The sequence below is a fragment of the Salvelinus alpinus genome, chromosome 14 (genome assembly GCF_045679555.1).
Source record: "Salvelinus alpinus chromosome 14, SLU_Salpinus.1, whole genome shotgun sequence".
NCBI classification, from domain to species: domain Eukaryota; kingdom Metazoa; phylum Chordata; class Actinopteri; order Salmoniformes; family Salmonidae; genus Salvelinus; species Salvelinus alpinus.
Window position 1 is genome coordinate 27,947,328 of NC_092099.1, and position 23,890 is coordinate 27,971,217.

Here is a 23,890-nt window from a genome sequence, read left to right on the forward strand (position 1 = left end):
TGACAAAAGGCTGGGCGTTACCTAGCAAAGACTTATAGATGACCTGGAGCCAGTGGGCTTGGCGACGAACATGAAGCGAGGGCCAGCCAACGAGAGCATACAGGTCGCAGTGGTGGGTAGTATATGGTGCTTTGGTGACAAAACTGATGGCACTGTGATAGACTGCATCCAATTTGCTGAGTAGAGTGTTGGAGGCTATTTTGTAGATGACATCGCCGAAGTCGAGGATCGGTAGGATAGTCCGTTTTATGAGGGTATGTCTGGCAGCATGAGAGAAGGATGCTTTGTTGAGAAATAGGAAGCCAATTCTAGATTTAGTTTTGGAAGGAGAGTTTACAGTAGGAGAGTTTACAGTATAACCAGACACCTAGGTATTTGTAGTTGTCCACATATTCTAAGTCAGAACTGTCCAGAATAGTGATGCTGGACGGGTGAGCAGGTGCGGGCAGAGATCGGTTGAAGAGCATGCATTTAGTTTTACTTGCATTTAAGAACAGTTGGAGGCCAATGAAGGAGAGTTGTATGGCAGCGAGGCTCATCTGGAGGTTAGTTAACACAGTGTCCAAAGAAGGGCCAGAAGTATACAGAATGGTGTCGTCTGCGTAGAGGTGGATCAGAGAATTACCAGCAGCAAGGGCGATATCATTGATTTATACAGAGAAGAGAGTCGGCCCGAGAATTGAACCCTGTGGCACCCCCATAGAGACCGCCAGAGGTCCGGACAACAGGCCCTCCGATTTGACACACTGAACTCTGTCTGAGAAGTAGTTGGTAAACCAGGCGAGGCAGTCATTTGAGAAACCAAGGCTGTTGAGTCTGCCGATAAGAATGTGGTGATTGACAGAGTCGAAAGCCTTGGCCAGGAATATCGAGAGTGCAGCTGCTGTGATTCCTGGGAAAGAGTTGTACTGTAAGGGGAAAACATGGTCAGGGAGATCAGATGGGAATAAGATATTAAACAGATGACATGCTATAGGACGTTCCATGGTCAGTTAATATGTCTAAGCATCTAATCCCTCTGTGCTGAATGACTACCGCCCTGTTGCCTTGACATCCTTAGTAATGAAATGCCTTGAGAAAATTGTGAAAAGTCATTTTCTCAGCGTCACCCAGAAGCTCCTCGACCCATTTCAGTTTGCCTATCAGCCCAGCAGAGGAGTTGATGATGCCATTCTTATTCTCCTCAACATGGTCTACAGACATCTAGAGGGTGCCAAATCCCATGTCAGGGTTTTGTCTGTTGACTTTATCCTGCCTTCAACACAATCCAGCCTTACATTCTGGCACAGAGACTCATTCGGGACTTCTCCTTAGATGGGGGGCTGGTTTTGTGGCTGTTGGACTTTCTGAGCTAACGGTCACAGCGGGTCAAAATAGGTCCCCGCGTGTCGGACATACGCAACACCAACACAGGCTCTCCTCAGGGATATGTTTTGTCCCTACTCCTGTACATCTTGTACACTAATAGTTGTACTAGTTCCCTCCTGACAGACACCTTGTTAAGGTCGCTGATGACACTGCCTTGATCAGCCTGTTACATGATGACGAGGATCACCATGGCCCGGTCCTAAATGACTTTGTAGAGTGGTGTGAGGAATCACACTTGGTCCTCAATACCATTAAGACCAAAGAGATGTGCATAGACTTCAGGAAGCATACAACACCTACCTCTGCAACATCTATCAGAGGTCAGAACATAGAGATTGTAGAGGAATACAAATATCTGGGTGTCCTCTTGGACAATAAGCTTCAGTGGAGTAAATGTACAGACCTGATCTACAAAAAGAGTTAACAGAGACTGTACTTTCTCAAAAAGCTGGGATCTTTTAATGTTAATTGTACTATACTGACTCTGTTTTACAAATCCTTCATTGAGAGTATTTTAACTTTTTGTATTGTTTGTTGGTTTGGCAATTCCACTGTCAGCCAGAGAAATATGCTGAGAATAATAATCACCACAGCAAGCAAGGTACTTGGAGTCAAACAGACAGGCCTGAATGAGATCTTTAAGGTCAGGGCCCTCTGCAAGGCTCACAAAATCATTTTAGACCCAAGCCACCCCCTCTACCCGGACTTTGAACTACTCTCCTCTGGGCGCAGGTATAGGGCACCCCTCGGCATTTCAAGAACTTTGAACATTTCTTCAAATGCAGTGGCAAAAACCATCAAGCTCTATGATGAAACTGGCTCTCATGAGGACGACACAGGAATGGAAGACCCAGAATTTCCTCTGCTGCAGAGGATAAGTTCATTAGAGTTACCAGCCTCAGAAATTGCAGAACAAATAAATAATTCACTGAGTTCAAGTAACAGAAACATCTCAACAGCAACTGTTTAGAGGAGACAGCGTGAATCAGGCCTTCATGGTCGAATTGCTGCAAAGAAACCACTACTAAAGGACACCTAAAAGAAGAAGAGACTTGCTTGGGCCAAGAAACACGAGCAATGGACATTAGACTGGTGGAAATGTGTCTTTTGGTCTCAAATCCAAATTTGAGATTTTTGGGTCCAACCGCCATGTCTTTGTGAGACGCGGTGTGATGAACGGATGATCTCCGCATTTGTATTTCCCACCATAAAGCATGGAGGAGGAAGTGTTGTGGTGTGGGGTTGCTTTGCTTTGCTGGTGACACTGTCAGTGATTTATTTAGAATTCAAGACACACTTAACCAGAATTGCTACCACAGCATTCTGCAGCGATACACCATCCCATCTGGTTTGGGCTTAGTGGGACTATCATATGTTTTTCAACTGGACAATGACCCAACACACCTCCAGGCTGTGTAAGAGCTATTTTACCAAGAATGAGAGTGATGGAGTGCTGTATTAGATGACGTGACTTTCACAACCCCCAACCTCAACCATATTGTGATGATTTGGGATGAGTCGGACCGCAGAGAGAAGGAAAAGCAGCCAACAAGTGCTCAGCATATGTGGGAACTCCTTCAAAACTGTTGGAAAAGTATTCCAGGTGAAGCTGGTCGAGAGAAGGCCAAGAGTGTGCAAAAGTGTCATCAAGGTTGTTGAAGAATCTCAAATATATTTTGATTTGTTTAAAAAAAATTGTTTACTACATGATTCCATGTGTGCTATTTCATAGTTTTGATGTCTTCACTATTATTCTACAATGTAGAAAATAGTAGAAATAAAGAAAAACACTTGAATGAGTAGGTATTCTAAAACTTTTGACTGCTAGTGTATTTATATGATAACATCTACTTTGGCAAGCAATTAATAAATATGATTGTGATAGGTATAACATGTATGCTATGTAAAAAGTTTAATAATATTCGCCTGACATAAAATATGGAATTCTAAAAGGGCACAGTAGCCACACTGACATACACGGAATCTGAAAATGTTCCAATGCTGAACTGAACACAGGGTAGTCTTGGATGATGCCTGTCTAAAAATAGCCTGTGTTCTGTCCTTGTATCACTGGTATCAGAGGCTTGGCCAGAAGCAGCACAATAGACAGAGGGCCTGAGCCATGTCACATGCTTTTCATCAGGCAAAATATGATAAGAGACTAGGACAACAAGCCTCTCTATCTGGCCCAGAAAATCACTTTATGATATTCAATATCTTATTGTAGATCAGAACCCTCAGACCTCCTGACCATATCTGGCACAAACATTACTGATCAGGGGCAAACAGGACCATACTCAGTATCTGGATAATATGTGTGAAATGTTTGATAATATATGTGATATCAACAGATTGGTATTTTCTGGGTGACCTCAATATTGACTGGCTTTCATCAAGTTGCCTACTCAAGAAAAAGCTTCAAACTTCAGTGCCTGCAACCTGGTTCAGGTTATCAGTAAACCTACTAGGGTATTTACAAACAGCACAGGAATGAAATCATCCATATGTGTTGATCACATCTTTACTTATGCTGCAGAAATCTGCTCCAAAGCAGTATCCAAATCCATCGGATGCAGCTTTTGACATTATTGATTATAATCTGCTGCTGGAAAAATGTGTTATGGCTTTACTGTCGAACAGAACAGAGGATGTTCTTTAATGGAAGGCTCTCCAACATAATCCAGGCAGAGTCAGGCATTCCCCATGGCAGCTGTCTAGGCCTCTTACTTTTTTCAATCTTTCCTAATGACCTGCCACTGTCTCTAAGTAAAGCCTGGGTGTCTATGTATGCTGATGACTCAACACTATACACGTCAGCTACCACAGTAAATGAAATCACTGCAACACTTAACAAAGAGCTGCAGTCAGTTTCAGAATGGGTTGGAAGAAATAAGTCAGTTCTAAATATTTTTACAAAACTAAACATCGCATTTGGGACAAATCATTCACTAAACCCTGAACTTCAACTAAATCTTGTAATGAATCATGTGGAAATTGAGAAAGGTGAGGTGTCTAAACTGCTAATAGTAACCCTGGAGTGTAAACTGTCATGATCAAAATATATTGATGCAATAGTAGCTAAGATGGGGAGAGTTTTGTTCATAATAAAGCGCAGCTCTGTCTTAACAACACTATTAACAGGGCAGGTCCAACAGGCCTTAGTTTTGTTACACCTGGACTACTGTCCAGTCGTGTGGTCAGGTGCCACAAAGAGGGATTTAGGATAATTACAATTGGCCCAGAATAGGGAAGAAGGGCTGGCCCTTAAATGTATACGGAGGGCTAACTTGTATTTGTGAGAAGTATTGACATGTTGAATGCACTGAGCTGTCTGTTTTAAACTACTAGCACACAGCTCAGACACACATGCATACCCCACAAGACCTTCCACCAGAGGTCTCTTCACAAATCCAAAACAGACTATGGTAGGCGCACAGTACTATACTGAACAAAAATATAGTTGCAACATGTAACGTGTTGGTCCCATGTTAAATGAGCTGAAATAAAAGATCCCAGAAATGTTCCATAGGCACAAAAAACGTATTTCTCTCAAATTTTACATACACATTTGTTTACATCTCTGTTAGTTAGCATTTCTCCTTTGCCAATATAATCCATCCACCTAACAGGTGTGGCATATCAAAAAGATGATTAAACAGAATGATCCTTACACAGGCGCACCTTGTGCTAGGGACAATAAAAGGCCACTTTAAAATGTGCCAACACAATGCCACAGATGTCTCAAGTTTTGAAGGAGCGTACAATTGGCATGCGGACTGCAGGAATGTCCACCAGAGCTGATGCCAGAACATTGAGTGTTAATTTCTCTACCATAAGCTGCCTCCAACGTTTTTTTTGAGAATATTGTAATACGTCCAACTGGCCTCACAACTGCAGACCACGTGTATGGCGTCGTGTGGGCGAGCGGTTTGGTGATGTCAACGTTGTGAAAAGAGTGCCTCATGGTGGCGGTGGTGGTTATGATATGGGCAGGCATAAGCTACAGAACACAACGAACACAATTGCATTTTAGAGAATGGCAATTTGAATGCAGAGATACTTGTTGTGCCATTCATCCGCCGCCATCTCCTCATGTTTTCGCATGATAACGCACGGCCCCATGTCACAAGGTTCTGTATACAATTCCTGGAAGCTGAAAATGTCCAAGTTCTTCCATGGCCTGCATACTCACCAGACATGTCACCAATTGAGCAAGTTTGGGATGCTCTGGATCAACATGTATGATGGTGTGTTCCAGTTCCCGACAATATCCAGCAACTTTGCACAGCCATTAAAAAAGGAGTGGGACAACATTCCATAGGCCATAATCAACAGCCTGATCAAAACTATGGCTGTTTCATTTGAGAACAAAAATGTTGAAAGCTGTGCCATTCAGGTATGTATGGTAATTCCCAGACTCATGGTGTATGAACTAATACACAAAACAAAGCTTGATTCAACAGTTGTTAATTCAAGCTCATGATCGGTAATAGTTATTACTGAAAACACTAGAGAGATGTCCTAACTCTCCAAAATGTTGTGTGTGTGTGTGAATATATACAGTACCAGTCAAAAGTTTGGACACACCTACTCATTCAAGGGTTTTCTTTGTTTTTACTATTTTCTACATTGTATAATAATAGTGAAGACATCAAAACTACTATAACCAAAATAGTGTAAAACAAATCAAAATATAATTTAGATTTTACAAAGTAGCAACCCTTTGCCTTGATGACAGCATTGCACATTCTTGGCATTCTCTCAACCAGCTTCACCTGCAATGCTTTTCCAACAGTCTTGAAGGAGTTCCCACATATGCTGAGCACTAGTTGGCTGCTTTTCCTTGACTCTGTGGTCCAACTCATACCAAACCATCTCAATTGGGTTGAGGTCGGGTGATTGTGGAGGCCAGGTCATCTGATGCAACACTCTATCACTCTCATTCTTGGTCAAATAGCCCTTACACAGCCTGGAGATGTTTTGGGTCATTTTCCTGTTGAAAAACAAATGATAGTCCCACTAAGCGCAAACCAGATTGGATGGCGTATCGCTGCTGAATGCTGTGGTAGCCATGCTGGTTAAGTGTGCCTTGAATTCTAAATAAATCACAGACAGTGTCACCAGCAAAGCACCCCCACACCATCACACCTCCTCCTCCATGCTTCACAGTGAGAAACACACATGCGGAGATCATTCGTTCCCCACCTCTGCGTCTCACAAAGACACGGCAGTTGGAACCAAAAATCTCACACTAGGACTCATCACACCAAAGGACAGATTTCCACCGGTCTAATGTCCATAGCTCATGTTTCTTTGCCTAAGAAAGTCTCTTATTCTTATTGGTGTCCTTTAGTAGTGGTTTCTTTGCAGCAATTTGACCATGAAGGCCTGATTCACGCAGTCTCCTCTGATCAGTTGATGTTGAGACGTGTCTGTTACTTGAACTCTGTGAAGCATTTATTTGGGCTGCAATTTCTGAGGCTGGTAACTCTAATGAACTTATCCTCTGCAGCAGAGGGTCTTCCTTTCCTGTGGCGGTTCTCATGAGAGCCAGTTTCATCATAGCGCTTGATGGTTTTTGCGACTGCACTTGAAGAAACTTTAATAGTTCTTGACATTTTCCGCATTGACTGACCTTCATGTCTTAAAGTAATGATGGACTGTCTTTTCCCTTTCCTTATTTGAGCTGTTCTTGCCATAATATGGACTTGGTCTTTTACCAAATAGAGATATCTTCTGTATACCACCCCTACCTTGTCACAACACAACTGGGCTAATACAACAATTCTGATAAAAAATAAATAACAATGTGCACATTTTATGGACATTTTAAAAAGTGTGTAATTATTACATTTTTATGAATTTGATATTCAAAATGTTTCTAGTAAGTGAATATCTCAGAAATAGATTAGTGAGTTGTCATCACTGTGTCATTTGTTTTACATTAAATAAGAACCTCTCAGGAGGTTATTAAATCTGACTTCTCTATGCGGCCTTCTATGGAATTTGTCTTTCTGGGCCGCATGTCAAAAACTGTAGGAGCAGTCGAAACCGTGCGTCTAGACTGGAACCTGCCCCTTGGTTCATGCAGGAACCAATGGCATACTCGATGGGGGCGTTCTTGCAAATGGAATGCCTATATGCAGGAACGCCCGCAATTGCGGGCTGCAACTATTACCTAGAAATGCTCGAGTTGAGCCGTCACGCCCACTGCTCGTAGAAAATCCGCATCCATAACCGTAAATGTAGATGTGCACACAAATGTCCCCTCGAAACATATTTATTAGCTGAATGTGTGCCTACTGTACCCTCTTACAGGCTGACGACACTGCTCGCCTCGCGTGCGCGAGAGTTGCAAAATACATTTTGAAATCTATGTTATTCAATTATTGCACCCACACTGCTCGCGCGCGCCAACGAGCGTCTGCTTTGCCAAGGGCTAAAATAGAAATCAGTTCTATTTCTGACACAGATCACGCTGCAAGTCCTGCCTCTCCCATCTCCTCATTGGTTTATAGAAGCAGGTACCCACGTGCCATCTCCGCATTGGTTATACCCACGTAGGTGACTGAAAGACGAACAAGGTCAGTGGAGGTAATGCACCTAATTTATGAAAGTTGCCAATCGCAATATAAAGTCAAGAGAAGAAAAGGCCTGGAAGGAAGAGAGATGACTAGAAACGATTCGGTTGACTGTTTTATGTGTGGATTAATTGTCGGAGTAGAGGACATTGTGCATTTCAGGTAAAATAACAACTCAATGTTTATATCCCAGGACAAATTAGCTAGCAAGTGCAAGCTAACTAAATAGGACAAATTAGCTAGCAAGTGCAAGCTAACTTGCTAAATTGCCATAAATGTTTAATGCTTTTCGACCTGTCCCCAAATTAATATAATTGGTTCAGTTTGTTTTGATATTTTAACCTGTGTGTCATGATCGCGTTTGGTGTGGGGGGACAAAATACATTTATGCACGATGGCGCATGCGCGCAGCCGGTTTGGGTTCATGTTACAGGCTGACTACACCGCTCGCACCGCGTGCGTGAGCGTTGCAAAATAAATGTTGAAATCTATATTTTTCAATTATTGCACACACACTGCTCGCGTGTGCCAACGAGCATCTGCGTTGCCAAGGGCTAAAATAGAAGTCAGTTCTATTTCTGACGCAGATCGCGCTGCAAGTCCTGCCTCTCCCATCTCCTCATTGGTTTATAGAAGCAGGTACCCACGTGCCATCTCCTCATTGGTTATACCCACGTAGGTGACTGAAAGACGAACAAGGTCAGTGGCGGTAATGCACCTAATTTATGAAAGTTGCCAATCGCAATATAAAGTCAAGAGAAGAAAAAGCCTAGGAGGGGAGATGACTAGAAACGATTCGGTCGACCGTTTTATGTGTGGATTAATTGTCGGAGTAGAGGACCTTGTGCATTTCAGGTAAAATAACAACTCAATGTTTATATCCCAGGACAAATTAGCTAGCAACAGCAAGCTAGCTAAATAGGACAAATTAGCTAGCAAGTGCAAGCATAAATGTATAATTCGACCTGTCCCCAAATGAATGTAATTGGTTGAGTTTGTTTTGATATTTTAACCTGCTTGTCGTGATCGCATTTGGTGTGGGGGGACAAAATAAATGTATGCACGATGGCGCACGCGCGCAGCCGGTTTGGGTTCCGTGTTATGCATGTGCTAATAGCGCAATTTAAACCATTCAAACGTTAAGTCGACGGCTTGTCAACAATACCCCCCCCCCATGATGAGTTGAAAATAAAACTTACTGCGTCAACTCCTGATGCTAGGATGGCCACGGAAAGACATAGAAACAGAAACCTAAAAGAAAGGGGAGAGTAATACACATTTAATACACATTTTACACGGACAATTGCTTCACATAACCGGGCCCATTGAGCACACAATGTCACTTACTTCAGGCTCTTCAGTTCAATCTGGTGTCTTGTCTGCATTGTCCCGCTCATATGAACTTCAAACTTCATTCTTACTGCGCCTATCTTCTTCTCCAGGTGCGACTGCCCTAATGCATATCGGGCGGGCCACGAACGAAACTGAGACCCCAAAAAAATGCAATTTATTTGTTGAACTGGACATTATAAAATTACATTTAGAATATCAAAACGTTTGACACCGTTCGCCCCACGCGTGCGTATGTTTGTGAAAGGTACCTATTTTTGGTGGACAATATTATTCAATGAATTGATTTACACATGATATTCAAAACAAATTGATGCAGTTAGAAATAGCCTTCAAGAATGGTTGGATTTGGAAAGCGACTTTGTCTGTAGGCTTTACGCCTGGGCTGTCATACCCCTGTAGGCTATTAACAATGGAAATGGCAAAACAACATAAGACCTCTAGTCTGTAGCTATTGAACGAGACAACAATTAGCACAAAAGGCACTTACAGTCGTTGTGTGCACTCGTCCTGGGATGTGTTGCGCTGTCGGGGAAGAGTCTCGCGGCAAGAACTCAAATCACCGCACAGTTGTCCCGGTCGCTCGCGTACCACACTATCCTCAAATATACAGACAAAATTACCAAAAGACTGAGGGCAGTCTTTCTCCTAACAGTCAAAAGTTGAAGTGGTCCTTTGTAACAGGGCTGTGTCCGTGCGTATGGGTGAGGGTGGTCGTAAATAGGGGGTGGGGTGGACGAGAAACAAGAACAAGTTGCATTGCTCAGAAGCTCACAACGTCTTGGGCAAAGATGCAGCCCAACGCACTGCACATGATCTGCTGGTAATCTACATTCCCCCTGAAGAACAAGAACGTTTCAACAAGTGGTCTTTAGTGGGCATTCGGCACAGTTGTACATACGTTTCCATTGCACCCCATCTCAATGATGGTCCATTGTGGTACGCTGGTTCTGTTGGTGGCTGTATCCTATACTATATTTCGGACAGAGGCTAAGGTAAGGGCAATTTAACTAACTTTTTTAATTAACATGTACAAACCGTATTATGTTACTACTATCTATGTGTCAACTTGAGAAGCAGGCTATAAGTTGTGTGTTTAGAGTTTGGAGTTTTGTGAGGCACACTCATAGTGAGCTCCATGTCTCTCCAAGACTCAGCAGTGACCAGTGAGTGCGTGTGTTATGTTGTAAAATGTATTGAAACTTATCCATTTCTAATATTGCAATATATAGAGCTATGCAGTAGTTGTGAATATAGCCAAACATTGTCATGTCCAAACTCAGGGTAGCAAATTCTTAGGACTTGTCACCATTTATCAGGATCATATTGGACATCCAATGAATGCTTCAGAATTACAATTAAAAACATAGACAGATTTTCTTTAGATTTTTATGTAAAAAACAAACACAATTTAAATACGTGCTCCAAATATATAAACATATTCATTATATTTTGGTTATTAAAATACTTACATTAGACATCATGATACTCTGAATGTAATTGGTTCATTTTCACAATACATGCTGCTCTGACTTATTCTGGCATCCTACCTCCAGAGCAAGGCAGCATGGTCAGTCACAGGGTTTAATGTGGGTCTGAGAATCTCTACAGAGACATTATTCTGTTAGGAGCGCTCTGTTCTGTCTGTTTTTGACAGTAGCTTATATGCAGCTCAGTGACGAGTGAAAATCTGTATTTCATATTACAGTAAACCTAATGTAATATAAATACGGTATCATTATTTAGATATCAGTCACTTTAAAAGATAATTCAAAAGGTTCAATAAATAATCAATAAAATCAATAAGTCATCAAATCATTGCTAAAACGGGCAGATCAAATCAAAAGGCAAATCAAATAGTCAAAGGAAAAGGGGGGAGAAGGGAAATCAATACATATTTCTTGGATGTTTGCTTTCATTTCGCAGTGTGAGTGAATCTTGCTTGAGATTGGGGTTTTTGCTTGAGTGGTTGGTCTGGTTATATGGTTCACAGTCTGTCAGTGTCCTTTTGTTTGGGCAGGAGAAGGGGTGGGGTCTGGGCTCGCAGCAGTTGGGTAGGGTGGCAGTTAGTTTGGCCGCTGCTGTATCCAGGGTTGGCGAAGGGGTTGATGCTGGGTCTGGTGTTGGGACTGGGCACCGAGAACCAGGATCCAGGAAAACAAGGGGCTGCTGCAGGTGCTGGGTCGGGATCTGGGTCTGTAGAGCGGGAGGAAGGACAACCTGAGGAGCAAACAGACACACAAGGAAGCCCTAGACCCGGAGATCAGTGGTGGCATTTCCCTGTGGCCTGCTCCCTCCGGGTGAAGGTCTGATGTTTGGTCACATCTGGTGGTCTGGTGCTGGGACTGGTACTGGAAATCAGGAACTGGGTTGGTGCTGGTGCTGTGACTGGGCCTGCAGAAGGGAGGAAGGACAACCTGATGATTAAGCAGGCACACAAGGTAGCCCACAAGGTAGCAGGCACACAGGCACACTTCCCTGTGGTCCGCCCACTCCGGGGGAAGGTCTGATGTTTGGTCCCTCCCCTGCACCTTGTCTGGTGGTCTGCTGCTGGGACAGGTACTGGAAACCAGGAACTGGGCAGAGGGGAGGAAGGTCAATGATGGCACTCCCCTGTGGTCCGCCTTCTCCGGGTGAAGGTTAGATGTTTGGTGCTGCGACTGGGCCTGCAGAGGGGAGGAAGGACAACCTGATGATCAAGCAAGCACACAAGGGAGCCCCTAGACCTGGAGGTCAGTGGTGGTACTCCCCTGTGGTCTGCTCGCTTTGAGTGAAGAATAGATGTTTGGTCCTTCCTCTGCGCCTCGTCTGGTGTTCTAGTGCTGGGACTGGTGCTGGATCTGCAGAGGGGAGGAAGGACAACCTCAGAGTGAGCAGACACACCTGGAAGCCAGTGACTCGGAGGTCAATGGAGGCAGTCCCCTGTGGTCAGGTCGCTCCAGCCGTAGGTTGGTATCTTTAAGGCAGTGTTTCCCAAACTCGGTCCTCTGGACCCCAAGGGGTGCTTGTTTTTTGTTGTTGTTCCCCAAGCCCCACACAGCTGATTCAAATAATCAACTAATCATCAAGCTTTGATTATTTGAGTCTTCTGTGTTGTACTAGGGCAAAAAACTTAAACGTGCACCCCTTGGGGTCCTGGAGACCGTGTTTGGGAAACCCTGCTTTAAGGGTTTCCTTCCTCAGCGCCCTTGTTGTGGTGGTGTTCTCTGAGTCTGATCTGGTCTCTCCTTCTGTTGAACTGCTCCGGATGGTTGGCGGTTGGATGGTCCTGGTCTGGATGGTGGCCTGAGAAGGGCAGATGGAAAAAAAAGTAGGGGAGGAGGGCTGTGGGCCAGGGGGTAGAGGAAGTAAAGCCTAGCCACGACAGCGTGTGTATATGTACTGTATGTTCATATGGCATACCTACTTCTGTATCTCTGTGCTTTTTTAATAGTTTGTAAATTATCTCTACGCTTTCAGAAATGTATTTAACTATATAGAAGCCTGTGGTCAGTTAATTTGTGTGTCAGTGTATATCTATATCAGCAGCAAGTGTCTGCACCAACCAACACTACACTTCCCTACACTGACATACAGCTCCCATTGCATTTTATCACAGCCCGGCTGTGCTCTGGTAATGTGTAGAGACTGCTGAACATGCAGCCCCCTCACCTCCCCTCCCATCCATAGGGACATGGCTATACGTTTTCATTAGCTGGGAAGGCAGTGGTATATGGAAGGTTAGGAGAGTATCACTGTCAAGACATAGACTGTTTGGACAGGTTGACTGGAGCCATAACGCCCCTATCTACTTGAAAGAAGGTTTAGAAAGGATAGAGGGCAGACATGTACATAAATTACAGTGTTATTAGTCTATTAGTACTTAAAGGGATACTTCACGGTTCTGGCCCTTTATCTACTATCCCAGAGTCAGATGAACTCGTGGATATAATTTTTATGTCTCTGCATCCAGTATGAAGGAAGTTAGAGGTAGTTTCATGAGCCAATGCTAACTAGTGTTAGCACAATTCCTGGATGTCTATGGTATCTGCTAGCATGCTAGCAGTTACCACAGACTTTCAGTCATTGAGCTACCGCTAGTTAGCAACTTCCTTCAAACTGCACAGAGAGACATAAAAATGGTGTCCACGAGTTCATCTGACTCTGGGGAAGTAGATAAAGGGCCTCATTGCCAACATCCTGAAGTATCCCTTTAACACTGCATTTACATTTTTGATAAGAAGAAATAAGTACATCTGCCCGACAGATTGATCTCTGTGTGTGTGTGTGTGTTTGTAGCACGCGTGTAGCAAGGTTATTATAATTTTGTGATTCAATATTTGTTTTTATTTCTATTAGTTAGATTTGTATTTTAAATGCATTTTAAATGCAGTTGCAGTTAGTTTTCAGACTTGATTTACTAGTTTTTGTTTAGTTTCTGTTTAGTTTCTTTGTGATACATATATTTAGTTGAAGCTCGCATCCGCTACAAGACCATGGTGCTTGCCTACGGAGCTGTGAGGGGAACGGCACGACCGTACCTTCAGGCTCTGATCAGGCCCTACACCCAAACAAGGGCACTGCGTTCATCCACCTCTGGCCTGCTCGCCTCCCTACCTCTGAGGAAGTACAGTTCCCGCTCAGCCCAGTCAAAACTGTTCGCTGCTCTGGCACCCCAATGGTGGAATAAACTCCCTCACGACGCCAGGTCAGCGGAGTCAATCACCACCTTCCGGAGACACCTGAAACCCCACCTCTTTAAGGAATACCTAGGATAGGATAAAGTAATCCTTCTAACCCCCCCCCCCTTAAAAGAGTTAGATGCACTATTGTAAAGTGGTTGTTCCACTGGATATCATAAGGTGAATGCACCAATTTGTAAGTTGCTCTGGATAAGAGCGTCTGCTAAATGACTTAAATGTAATGTAAATGTAAATTTAGATTGTTTTTATTTTTAGTGTTGGGGACAGAAAGTAGCCTATGCATGGGAGGCTAGGAGTCATGTATGCGTTGTAGGCCTATAGTTCATTTTTTGGGATGTCACTTCTTGCCACTTGCAGTCAGTAATAAGGTGATGGGCCAGGATCATAGACTTGGGTAGATATAACATCTCTGTATCTGTGTCATAATGGCGTCTGGGGAGCCATTGAGGCCATCTCATCATGAAATAGTACATTTTCTTCTTCACAAGTAAAATTAATTGGCTGATCCCTCCTGATGACCCATCTGTCACCACTCATGCCAAACAGGTCATCAGGAGGGATCAGCCAATGATCAGCCAAAAACACAGGCTTTTGGCCACTATAGGACTCCACACAACTCCATGGCCAGGACATAGGTTTGGTTAGGTTTAAATTATAAAGCAATCTTAATGTGACTTGGATTTAAATGATAAGTGCCTAGACTGGTGCAAGAAATATGGTGCAAGGAAACTCTTTTGCCCATGTTTACACCAATCCAATGCTTTTTTAAACTTTGGTAGTAGATGTAAAAAGAATCAGGTACAACAAATGAAGTCATGGCACATTTAACATGTTATGTTTATGTAATATTAATCATGTATCACTGACTAACCCCATAGGGTTAATAAAAACAGCTGCAGCAAAAACATAATCAATACAACACTTCTTCACAAATCTATTAGTTCACAGCCAGCCAGTCAGCTTGTGTGTGTGTGATTCTGTTCAACCAAACAAGACTTTGTGGTTTATCTTTAAGCAGACTCTGCGTTCCAGAGAGGTGGTCCTTTGTTTTCTCAAGACTGATGTCAGGCTGAATATTCTCCCCACAAACGCTTGGGTTGACCTCAGACACAATATTTGGTGTGAATATTTGGTGCAAGGAAGCTATAATTCTGAATAACTGTGGTCGAGATGCTTGCTGAATTCAACGTGCTGGCATCTTGCGGGATTCCTGCTGCTTTCACGGCTGTACTCTCTGATTTGCTGAAGTACACAAGATTCTGCTTCCCTCATCAGTGGCTCCATCTCTGTTGAGCGAAGTGCCAGAGACGCATTTGGGTCCATATGGCAAGCTGCTGCAGGGGTTGGATCGAAGTTGGCTGCCAGAGAATTCTGTATGCATTCGAAGCGCTCACACAGTGACTTCAGGGGGACCTGTGCCAACTGTTTTGCAAGAGTAGTTGACTGCAAGTGTGCCTCAAGGTTGAGAAGACACGGCACCACATCAGACAGATTGAAGTTGGTCGGTGTGGATTGCGAACGGCTTCAGCAACTTCACAAGCTGCTCTAGCTTAGCTGAGTCGCTGGTCAGCAAGTTGGTCGGAGTGGATTGCGAACAGCTCTAGCAACTTCACAAGTTGCTCTAGCTTGGCCCAGTTACGCTCTGTGCTCACCCTCTGATTTCTTTCCTGTTAGCTAGTGATAGTGATGCACAAGCGAGACCAATTTGAAACAACAGCATCTACTGATCACATCCCAAAAAATCTAGCTGCAATAGAGCATGTTGGGAAATATGATAATGATTGCTTTTGGCTTAACACTGGTTATTAACACTAACACATTGGTTATTTTACACAAATGAGTGTTAATTTACACTTACAGAGTTCATTTAACACCTGAAACTAGAAATGTTACACTGAAAACTTTCCCAGAAATACTCATGTTGGAATTCTGGTCTGTGATTGAGAATTACTGATAAACAGAGAAGAGAGAAGAAGAGGAGGAGGAAGAAGATGATGAGGGGAGCTTGGAGAAAAACATGTATGCTGGAAGTTTCCTATGAGCCTAAAAAAATATCTAGAGAATTAATGATAGTTAGCGCTGATGTACTTGCTAGTTAAGTGAATGAACTGTAAAACCACAACTAACCACAAGGCATACCATGCTAATATGGGCCTTTTTAAATCAGTGTGTGTGTGTGTTTGGAAGGAGGACAGTAGGACACCGTACATCTGGACAGACTACCCCCCAGAGATTTAGAGGGCTGAGGAGAGGTGGAAGAGGGAGAGGGATGGGGAAAGGAAAGGGGAAGGAAAAGTGAACGTGGGTGTGAGAAAAAACATTTGGCAGAACATTTTGTGTTCTGTTGAATTTGATAGCGTTGCTGATTGGATGACACCATGGGAATAGAGAAAGAAAGAGCTAGAAAGAGTGAGGGAGAGAGTGAGTGAAGAGTTGCAACATTTTCTGCTCATCTGGTCTGGTATGGATTTACGTAAAGTGTTCCGACACACCCGCGGGAGCTGTGTTTGGATCAACAGCAGGAAGCTTGTGATCCTGGCAGATGTTCTCTCCATACGCCCGTCGAGACTAACATAGTCAATAGATAAACAGAGTTATCTCTGAGGAACATTGGGCCTTTCAATACAATTACTTATTTAGGATGCTCTATTTTGGGGTTGAAAAAAAAACGACCTGGCCTGAAATATTGTGCCATAAGTTTGTCTTTCTCTCACATGTGTCCTGCCTTTAGGTTAATATAAGTCCTGTGATACTGGTCAGTGACTTGGCTGTAGTCCAGCTGTGTTTTTTTCTTCTGCATGTGTTTATCGCTTGTTTCTTGAGAGGGAAAAGACCTTGCTACTTACGTGCCTCCGGTTTGGTCTCCCTCTCAATCAGTGGGGCTAACACACACGCATACACTTACAAATCCTCTCTCCCTGGGCGGTCATGGTCAGTCAGGCCAGTGAGTCATCAGTCTCAGGAGGATGAACAGATTACTGGATGGAAAAGATGTGTGTGTGGGATGGGGGGATTGGGAGAGTGGTGGGAATTGAAGATGAACTCCTCAGTGATTCCTAGTTTTTCCTCCTGTTTGGATCATGGTGTTCCCGAGGTCTTCCCAAGGGAGGTAGGCCGGAATGCCAAGGCGGAGGTAGCAGCACTTACTGCTGTTTATCTTCCTGCTCCACCGTGTGTGTGTGTGTGTGTGTGTGTGTGTGTGTGTGTGTGTGTGTGTGTGTGTGTGTGTGTGTGTGTGTGTGTGTGTGTGTGTGTGATTGTTTGCTAATGTGGATTGTTGGTTGAGAAGATCAGGATTTTGGGTCACTGGGGAACTAACCTCCAACAGACAGTATTGATATTATTTGGGGAAGTTTTATTAGTCGTAATGTGCGGGATACATATGCTATACACCGTCCAAAGAAATGCTTACACACAGGTCACAGAAACAGCATATGCCTGACACCTGACTCCCCCATTGTAAAAATGTCTACATTTGTGGGAGGTGTGTGTGTGTGTGTAGTGTATGTGTTTTCATAGGGATCCCTGGGTGGGCTACTCCCAAGTTAATGCTCCTCTGCTCTCAATCTTCGAGTGTGTCAGGTATGCCCCTCTGTGTGTGTTCCTTCTCTGTGCCAGGCAGGGAGAGGATTAGATTATGGATAAGCACAGCGAAACCCCTCTATTCAGCCTGGTTTAAGGCTCAGTCTGATCTGTCATGGTACCACTAAAGCACATCTAGTGTTTTTCCTCTGTCTCTCTCCCACACAGCCTGACAATAGAAATACCTGCCTCTGTCTTCTCTCACAATATTAACTCTATAGTTTATCAGTAATGTCTTTAATATCACATATCCAAACTGAAGATCCACTCTATATGCAATTGGCCTTATCCATAGGATCCCATACTCTATAAGATCCACTATCCCAACAGAATGAAGGTCCACTCTGTTTACATGAGGCCTAGTCTGTAAGCTCAGCTATCCCAAGAGAGTGGCTAGAGTGAACATGTCCCAAGGTATTGTGTTGACAATTATGGGTGAAGTGGGTGAAACCTAATCCTCAGCTGTAGTTAATGTGTAACGATGTAATACATCCCCTCGTCTGACACTTGTGCAGCAGAAAGGGTGGGGGTGTAAAGAGAGAGGGAAGGAGTGAGGGGATGTAGAGGAAGAAAAGGGTAGGTGAGAGCGAGACTTTAGTCTAGCTCTTTGGGTCTTGACCTAGTCTACTAGCCCCCCTGTCACCCCCCCCCCCCCCCCTTGCCTCAGCCCTCTCTGGTGCTCTGCTGGTGATTATAATGAGGCTGATGACTTCACTAGATCTGTTAAGCAATGTTCTGTGTTTTCACCTATTCTGCCATGCTCTGTCATTTTTAGACCCCATAGGTCACCGCAGACTCTACTTACTAGAGCAGATATGGAGACCAGACCAGGATAAGGGTCAGGGGTCACAGTAACATAATTTATGAATCAGGCAGAATAGAAATGGGTGTCTTAGTGTGTAAGTAGCACGGGGAAGCTTTTGTTATTGGAGTCTGTGACCAGGTCAGTAAATGGAAAGCACTGTTTGTGTAATTGTGTGTGTGAGTGTGTCAGACGGATTAATATTTGAACTGGCCTAAGAAGGGAAAATTTGCTTAGTTTGTGTCCAGTCTCTAAAACAACTTAGGACATCTCCATGGCAACTATCAAAATTCACATCGGTCATTAGCCATTTCTATTTTTGACTCTCTCTCCTTTCTAAATGTTATGTTACACTCTTTGATGTTCTGTTATAAATAATACTTTAAAAAATGTTACAGATAAACAGCACGTCTGTTTCTCCTCTGCCCCACATCTCCCATCAGTTTAGTTCATGACTGGCTTATTATCTATGTTGTGTGTTTCTAGAACACATTGGCTAGGTCTCAAGTCATTAACCTGTGACATTAAGTAGTTGTAACCTTTTCAGGCTCTTTAGGGAATGTGCAGGTCATGGCTCGTCATTAGGGATAGTTCTCTGTTACCTTTCAACTTTCAGGCAGATTCCCAGGCTCAACCTTCTTTGTAATTTAACAGACACTTATACAGTGCATACATTTTCATTATTTTTTGTACTGGTCCCCCATGGGAATCGAACACACAACCCTGGCGCTACACGGGACTAAATATCACCATACAAATCAAATCAAATTAATAGAATCTTTCTGGCTGCACAGATGTGTAATGCCTGCCTTACACAGCACATACTGTTCTGTTGATGAATTGACAGCTGTCTGGATGTCTTTCTTGATATCTGTCCTTCATAAGCCAGAACTGTGTTTCTGTTTTGTTTTTGGCTTGTTTGTGCAGCTGTTTGTCTGTGAAGCTCAGAGAATGCAGTGAATAAGGAGGGAGTGATAACTTACATGCACACACACACACACACAACCCCCTACGCCCCACACCCCTCACGTGTGTAACTGGGTCACATGGTGAACTCATGGGGTTAGCCCAGGGTTAGCGGTTTAGGTTCAGACAGGGAGGACCAGAGGTGAACCTCCTGACTTTCTGTCCCCTCTGAGAGAGATGTTTCCCCCTGTCCCTCCCTTCCCCTCTGAGAGAGATGTTTCCCCCTGTCCCTCCCTTCCCCTCTGAGAGAGATAATTTCCCCTTTCGTCACCCTCCATGACTGGGCCCCTTCAAATAGCTTTGTTCCTTCAATATAATTGTTATTGCCATTAGTCCATTATGTTGCTTTGTGGGCCTTTGCCACACCTAAAACACTGTTTTACCTCAAAAAATATATGGGGAAACACTGTAAGACAAGGTGGAAGGGAGTGTGTGTGTGTGTGTGTGTGTGTATTGAAGCTGAGGTGAGGTTGGATGGACATAGACACACCTAAAGTAGAAAGAGTCAAATCATGTCCATGTTTTGTCAGTGTTATGTTTTTAAAGTGGTAGACATACTAACCAACCAGCCCATGTCTAGAAAAATAGAGCAACATTTATAATTTTGCTGTACAGAACATGCGGATACTGATACCTGTTGAAAGGTCTGCTAGTATAATATGGTTTAGTGGTCACCCCTCATATCCTCTCCCCTCTGTTGTCTGGACCATAAGGTCACGCACTCAAGCCTGACTGGTATATGGTTACTTTACTTTGCAACACACACACACACACACACACACACACACACACACACACACACACACACACACACACACACACACACACACACACATACACACACAAACTGGTGTATAGTTACTTTACTATATATCAGACATGTTATTTGTTCTTATGGAAGCATGGTGATTTGTGAGAGCAGATTCCTGTTATGGTCCTTCTCTCTGTCATGTGAGTGACTGTAGGCTCTAATTCACACGACCTGAGAACGCAGACGTAGCCATGACTGGTTCTTTATTCCGCTTTCCTTAAAGAACAGATGCTCAATTCATTTCTCTCAACGTTGCCCTACTTTTTGTTGTTGCCCTAGCTTGATGTTTTGTCCCGTCGGCTTATTGGACTATTCATTTATTCAGCTTGATATGATTCTATTATATTGCAGATTTCCTGAGCGCTCTGTGGTGGTATTTGATGACTTGACTTGATAGAAAATAGAACAACTTGAGACTTGACTTGAAGCCTCAAGACTCGGGACTCAATTTACGCTGATTACTTGAAATTATCTGGCCAGATTTTGTAAAGTTTTGTCACTGATTTTGTGGCACGGAGTCTCATTGGATTAGGCTACTCTCCACGCAGCCAAAGATAGTATCGCACTTGCATTTTTTTTTTTATTGGCTAGTGAAACGCACACTCTGCCCTCTGATTGGACCAGAAATCTGTCAATCAACAAAGGTCCGATGAACTACAATAGCGCAGTGAGAAGGTTTTGGGGGAGTCCTGTGAAACTGAATGGGAAAAGACATAAAAAATTCATACATCCGAGGTGTACAGTTCATTCGGAAAGTACTCAGACCGCTTTACTTTGTCCACATTTTGTTACGTTACCCCATAATGACAAAGCAAAAACAGGTTTTTTGATTTTTTTGCCAAGTGTGTGTGTGTGTGTGTGTGTGTGTGTACATATAAAACTGAAATATCACATTTACATAAGTATTCAGACCCTTTACTCAGTACTTTGTTAAAGCACATTTGTCAATGGTTACATCCTCGAGTCTTCTTGGGTATGACGCTACAAGCTTGGCAAACCTCTGGAGTTTCTTCCATTCTTCTCTGCAGATCCTCTCAAGCTCTGTCACGTTGGATGGGAAGCGTCACTGCACAGCTATTTTCAGGTCTCTCCAGAGATGTTTGAGCAGGTTCAAGTCCGGGCTCTGGCTGGGCCACTCAAGGACATTCAGAGACTTGCGTTGTCTTGGCTGTGTGCTTAGGGTCGTTGTCCTGTTGGAAGGTGAACCTTCGCCCAGTCTGAGTTCCTGAGCACTCTGGAGAAAGTTTTCATCAAGGATATCTCTGTACTTGCTCCGTTCATCTTTGCCTCGATCTTGACTAATCTCCCAGTCCCTGCCAATGAAAAACATCCCCGCAGCATGATTCTGCCATCGCCATGCTTCACCGTAGGGGTGGTACCATGTTTCCTCCAGATGCTTGGCATTCAGGCCATAGAGCTCAATCTTGGTTTTATCAGACCAGAGAATCTTGTTTCTCATGGTCTGAGAGTCATTAGGTGCCTTTTGGCAAACTCTACCATCAATGCCTGATTGGTGGAGTGCTGCAGAGATGGTTGTTGTTCTGGAACTATTCATTGTTTCCCCCTTCACTAGACGATACAAGTATTGCGATACTCATCAGTATCGTGGCAAGGAAACAAAACACAAAGTGAATTTTACTTATTTAAGAAAACAGCTTTTTGTTGGAAACAAACATCATTATGTTGTCATCCAGACTAGAGCACCCAATATTTTATATACAGCAGGTATTTTTAAGGACCAAGAAGTTTGATCTGATTTGTATTATCTTTTTTGCCATGGAAAAAATACACAGCCCTAGTGATGGCTACAGGTAAAGACAAACAGGGGAACTGGCAGCACTGAGTAAGTATCTAAGAGATGTGGCTGGTATGGTAATAGTTTTAATAGTAATCAGCTGTACTGTTCTGTGGTGGTGGCTGGAGGGGTCTGGGAGAGATGGGGAAATGGAGGAAGTTATGAAGCATCTCTCGCCCTCTCTCTCCCTCTCACTCTCTGTCTGTTTCCACTCCACTCGCTGGTCCCATATCAGAGGTGATTGCGTCAGTGTGATTCCTTCCATGGCAACAAACACTTTCCTTACATGACCAGAAAAAGCCCTTGGGTGTTTGGTTGGGAAATGGAACAATGTATGTGGGAAAACACACACACACACACTTTTGGACAATGGAACTGCTCCTGTAGCTACGGTCCAAATGGCCTAGCAGACACCTGTATACTCCCATATGGAGTCACTGAGTCAGCCCATTAGTGTGTTCCTCTGTTTCTCCCTCACTGGCTTCAGTAGAGTTCTTTGTTTCTCTTTCAATAGATCTCCAAGATGGTTCCTTGGATAAATATTTAAACTGGTGGTTTCTTGGCCAGTCCTGGTCAACCACAAGGATTTCAGAAGTGTCTTAATGATGTTCTCATATTACCTTCTTGGACAATACAAAACAGGGTCTGTTGAAGCCATAACTCCCATAAAAAGGACATGTGTTTACTGTCAAATCCCTCTTGATTCCACATCTCACATATTGGCTAACTTCTGCAATCCAGGAGGAGCTAATATCAGAGGACTGTTGCCATAGCCTTTATTCTGTGGTGTATTTATTATGTCTTGCAATGGAAACCATTTACTGTTATAAGAACCAAACAGAAGCAAACAGAGAAAACGGAATGAAACGGAGGGACCTACCTGAATATGTTGAGTAGAAACGTTTTCGTTGCGAAACGTTTTCCATTTAGAGTAAACGGTTTAGATTAAACGTTTTGCAACAGAATATGCGTAATGAATACACCTCTGGTGTGATCATTGAAAGTAAACATGGGCGTTGGTCTGACATAACCTCTTGTCACACACTCGCTGACCTGAAAGCCCCTCCTCCTCCTTGTTTGGGAGATGGGATACTTCCTGTATGGGATCAAAACACACATTATTTCTAAAATGTTTTGCTGAAAGAGACAGAGTGAGTGAGAGAGAACATGCGATACAGATTGTGTAAGAGAAAGGTAGGTAAAGTAATAGATTAGTTAATGTGAGTGCTCTTTGCCAGCTTAAAGGCCAAGGATAAGGGGCCTTCCCACTTAAGAGAGAAGGGCTTTCTCCTTCCTTTAGTCCACATCCTACATTCTACAGTAGTATACAGTCACACAGGAAGACACGCCAGAGACCGAGCAGGGGTACTCAGACTCTCTCAAGCCTGCAGTATCTCAAAGAGAGGGTTGGCTCACTCAATAAAACAAAACAGCTCTCTCCCTCTCTCAATACCCTATTTGTTCATAGAGAGAAAGAGCAGACTCCAGAAATGCTGCTGTCCTCCTAAGCCACCCACTCGCTCTCCTTCATAGACTCTATTTCAAGAGAAAGGGAGAGACAAAGAGAGACAGCGATTACAAGAGAGCACAGAAGCAACAGTCTCTCACCTTCACATCGCACACTGTAGGGAGAGTAATCACCAGTTTGTAGGTCAAGTGCTGAGAGTCTCACTGGGGATGATGGTGCTTCAGCTTCAGCCTCAGCCTCTTCTGATTTACTGGTGTTTTATAGGTCACACAACTCTGCATTATTCAGAGAACAGTCTCACAACACTGAAAACAGACACAGATGGGTGTGTGTGTGTTTTATTTAGCCAGTGCACCTTTTATATAGAAGTGTGTATCAGTTTTATGCGTAATGTATTTGAGAACAATGTGTGTGGGTGTGTGTTTGTGTATGTGTGTGGTATTGTATTCCTGTAGGATTGTTAAGGAATGTTTATTATTTTATTG

General features: G+C 43.4%; 2 protein-coding genes across 2 annotated transcripts in view; one reads left to right on the top strand and one right to left on the bottom strand.

Moving 5' to 3' along the window:
• The window catches only part of LOC139538694 (collagen alpha-2(IV) chain-like), a 104,945-nt gene extending 95,015 nt beyond the window's left edge, over positions 1 to 9,930 (bottom strand). Inside the window, exons 1-3 of the mRNA XM_071341052.1 lie at positions 9,790 to 9,930; positions 9,297 to 9,433; positions 9,149 to 9,200 (exon numbers count right to left, since the gene is read on the bottom strand). Of these exons, the coding sequence (XP_071197153.1) occupies positions 9,149 to 9,200; positions 9,297 to 9,364 (120 nt within the window). The 5' untranslated portion in view covers positions 9,365 to 9,433; positions 9,790 to 9,930. The remainder of the gene's footprint in view (positions 1 to 9,148; positions 9,201 to 9,296; positions 9,434 to 9,789) is intronic.
• A 225-nt stretch (positions 9,931 to 10,155) lies between these two features.
• LOC139538695 (collagen alpha-1(IV) chain-like) overlaps positions 10,156 to 23,890 on the top strand; it is a 70,029-nt gene continuing 56,294 nt past the window's right edge. The window contains exon 1 of the mRNA XM_071341053.1: positions 10,156 to 10,294. Within this exon, the coding sequence (XP_071197154.1) occupies positions 10,223 to 10,294 (72 nt within the window). The 5' untranslated portion in view covers positions 10,156 to 10,222. The remainder of the gene's footprint in view (positions 10,295 to 23,890) is intronic.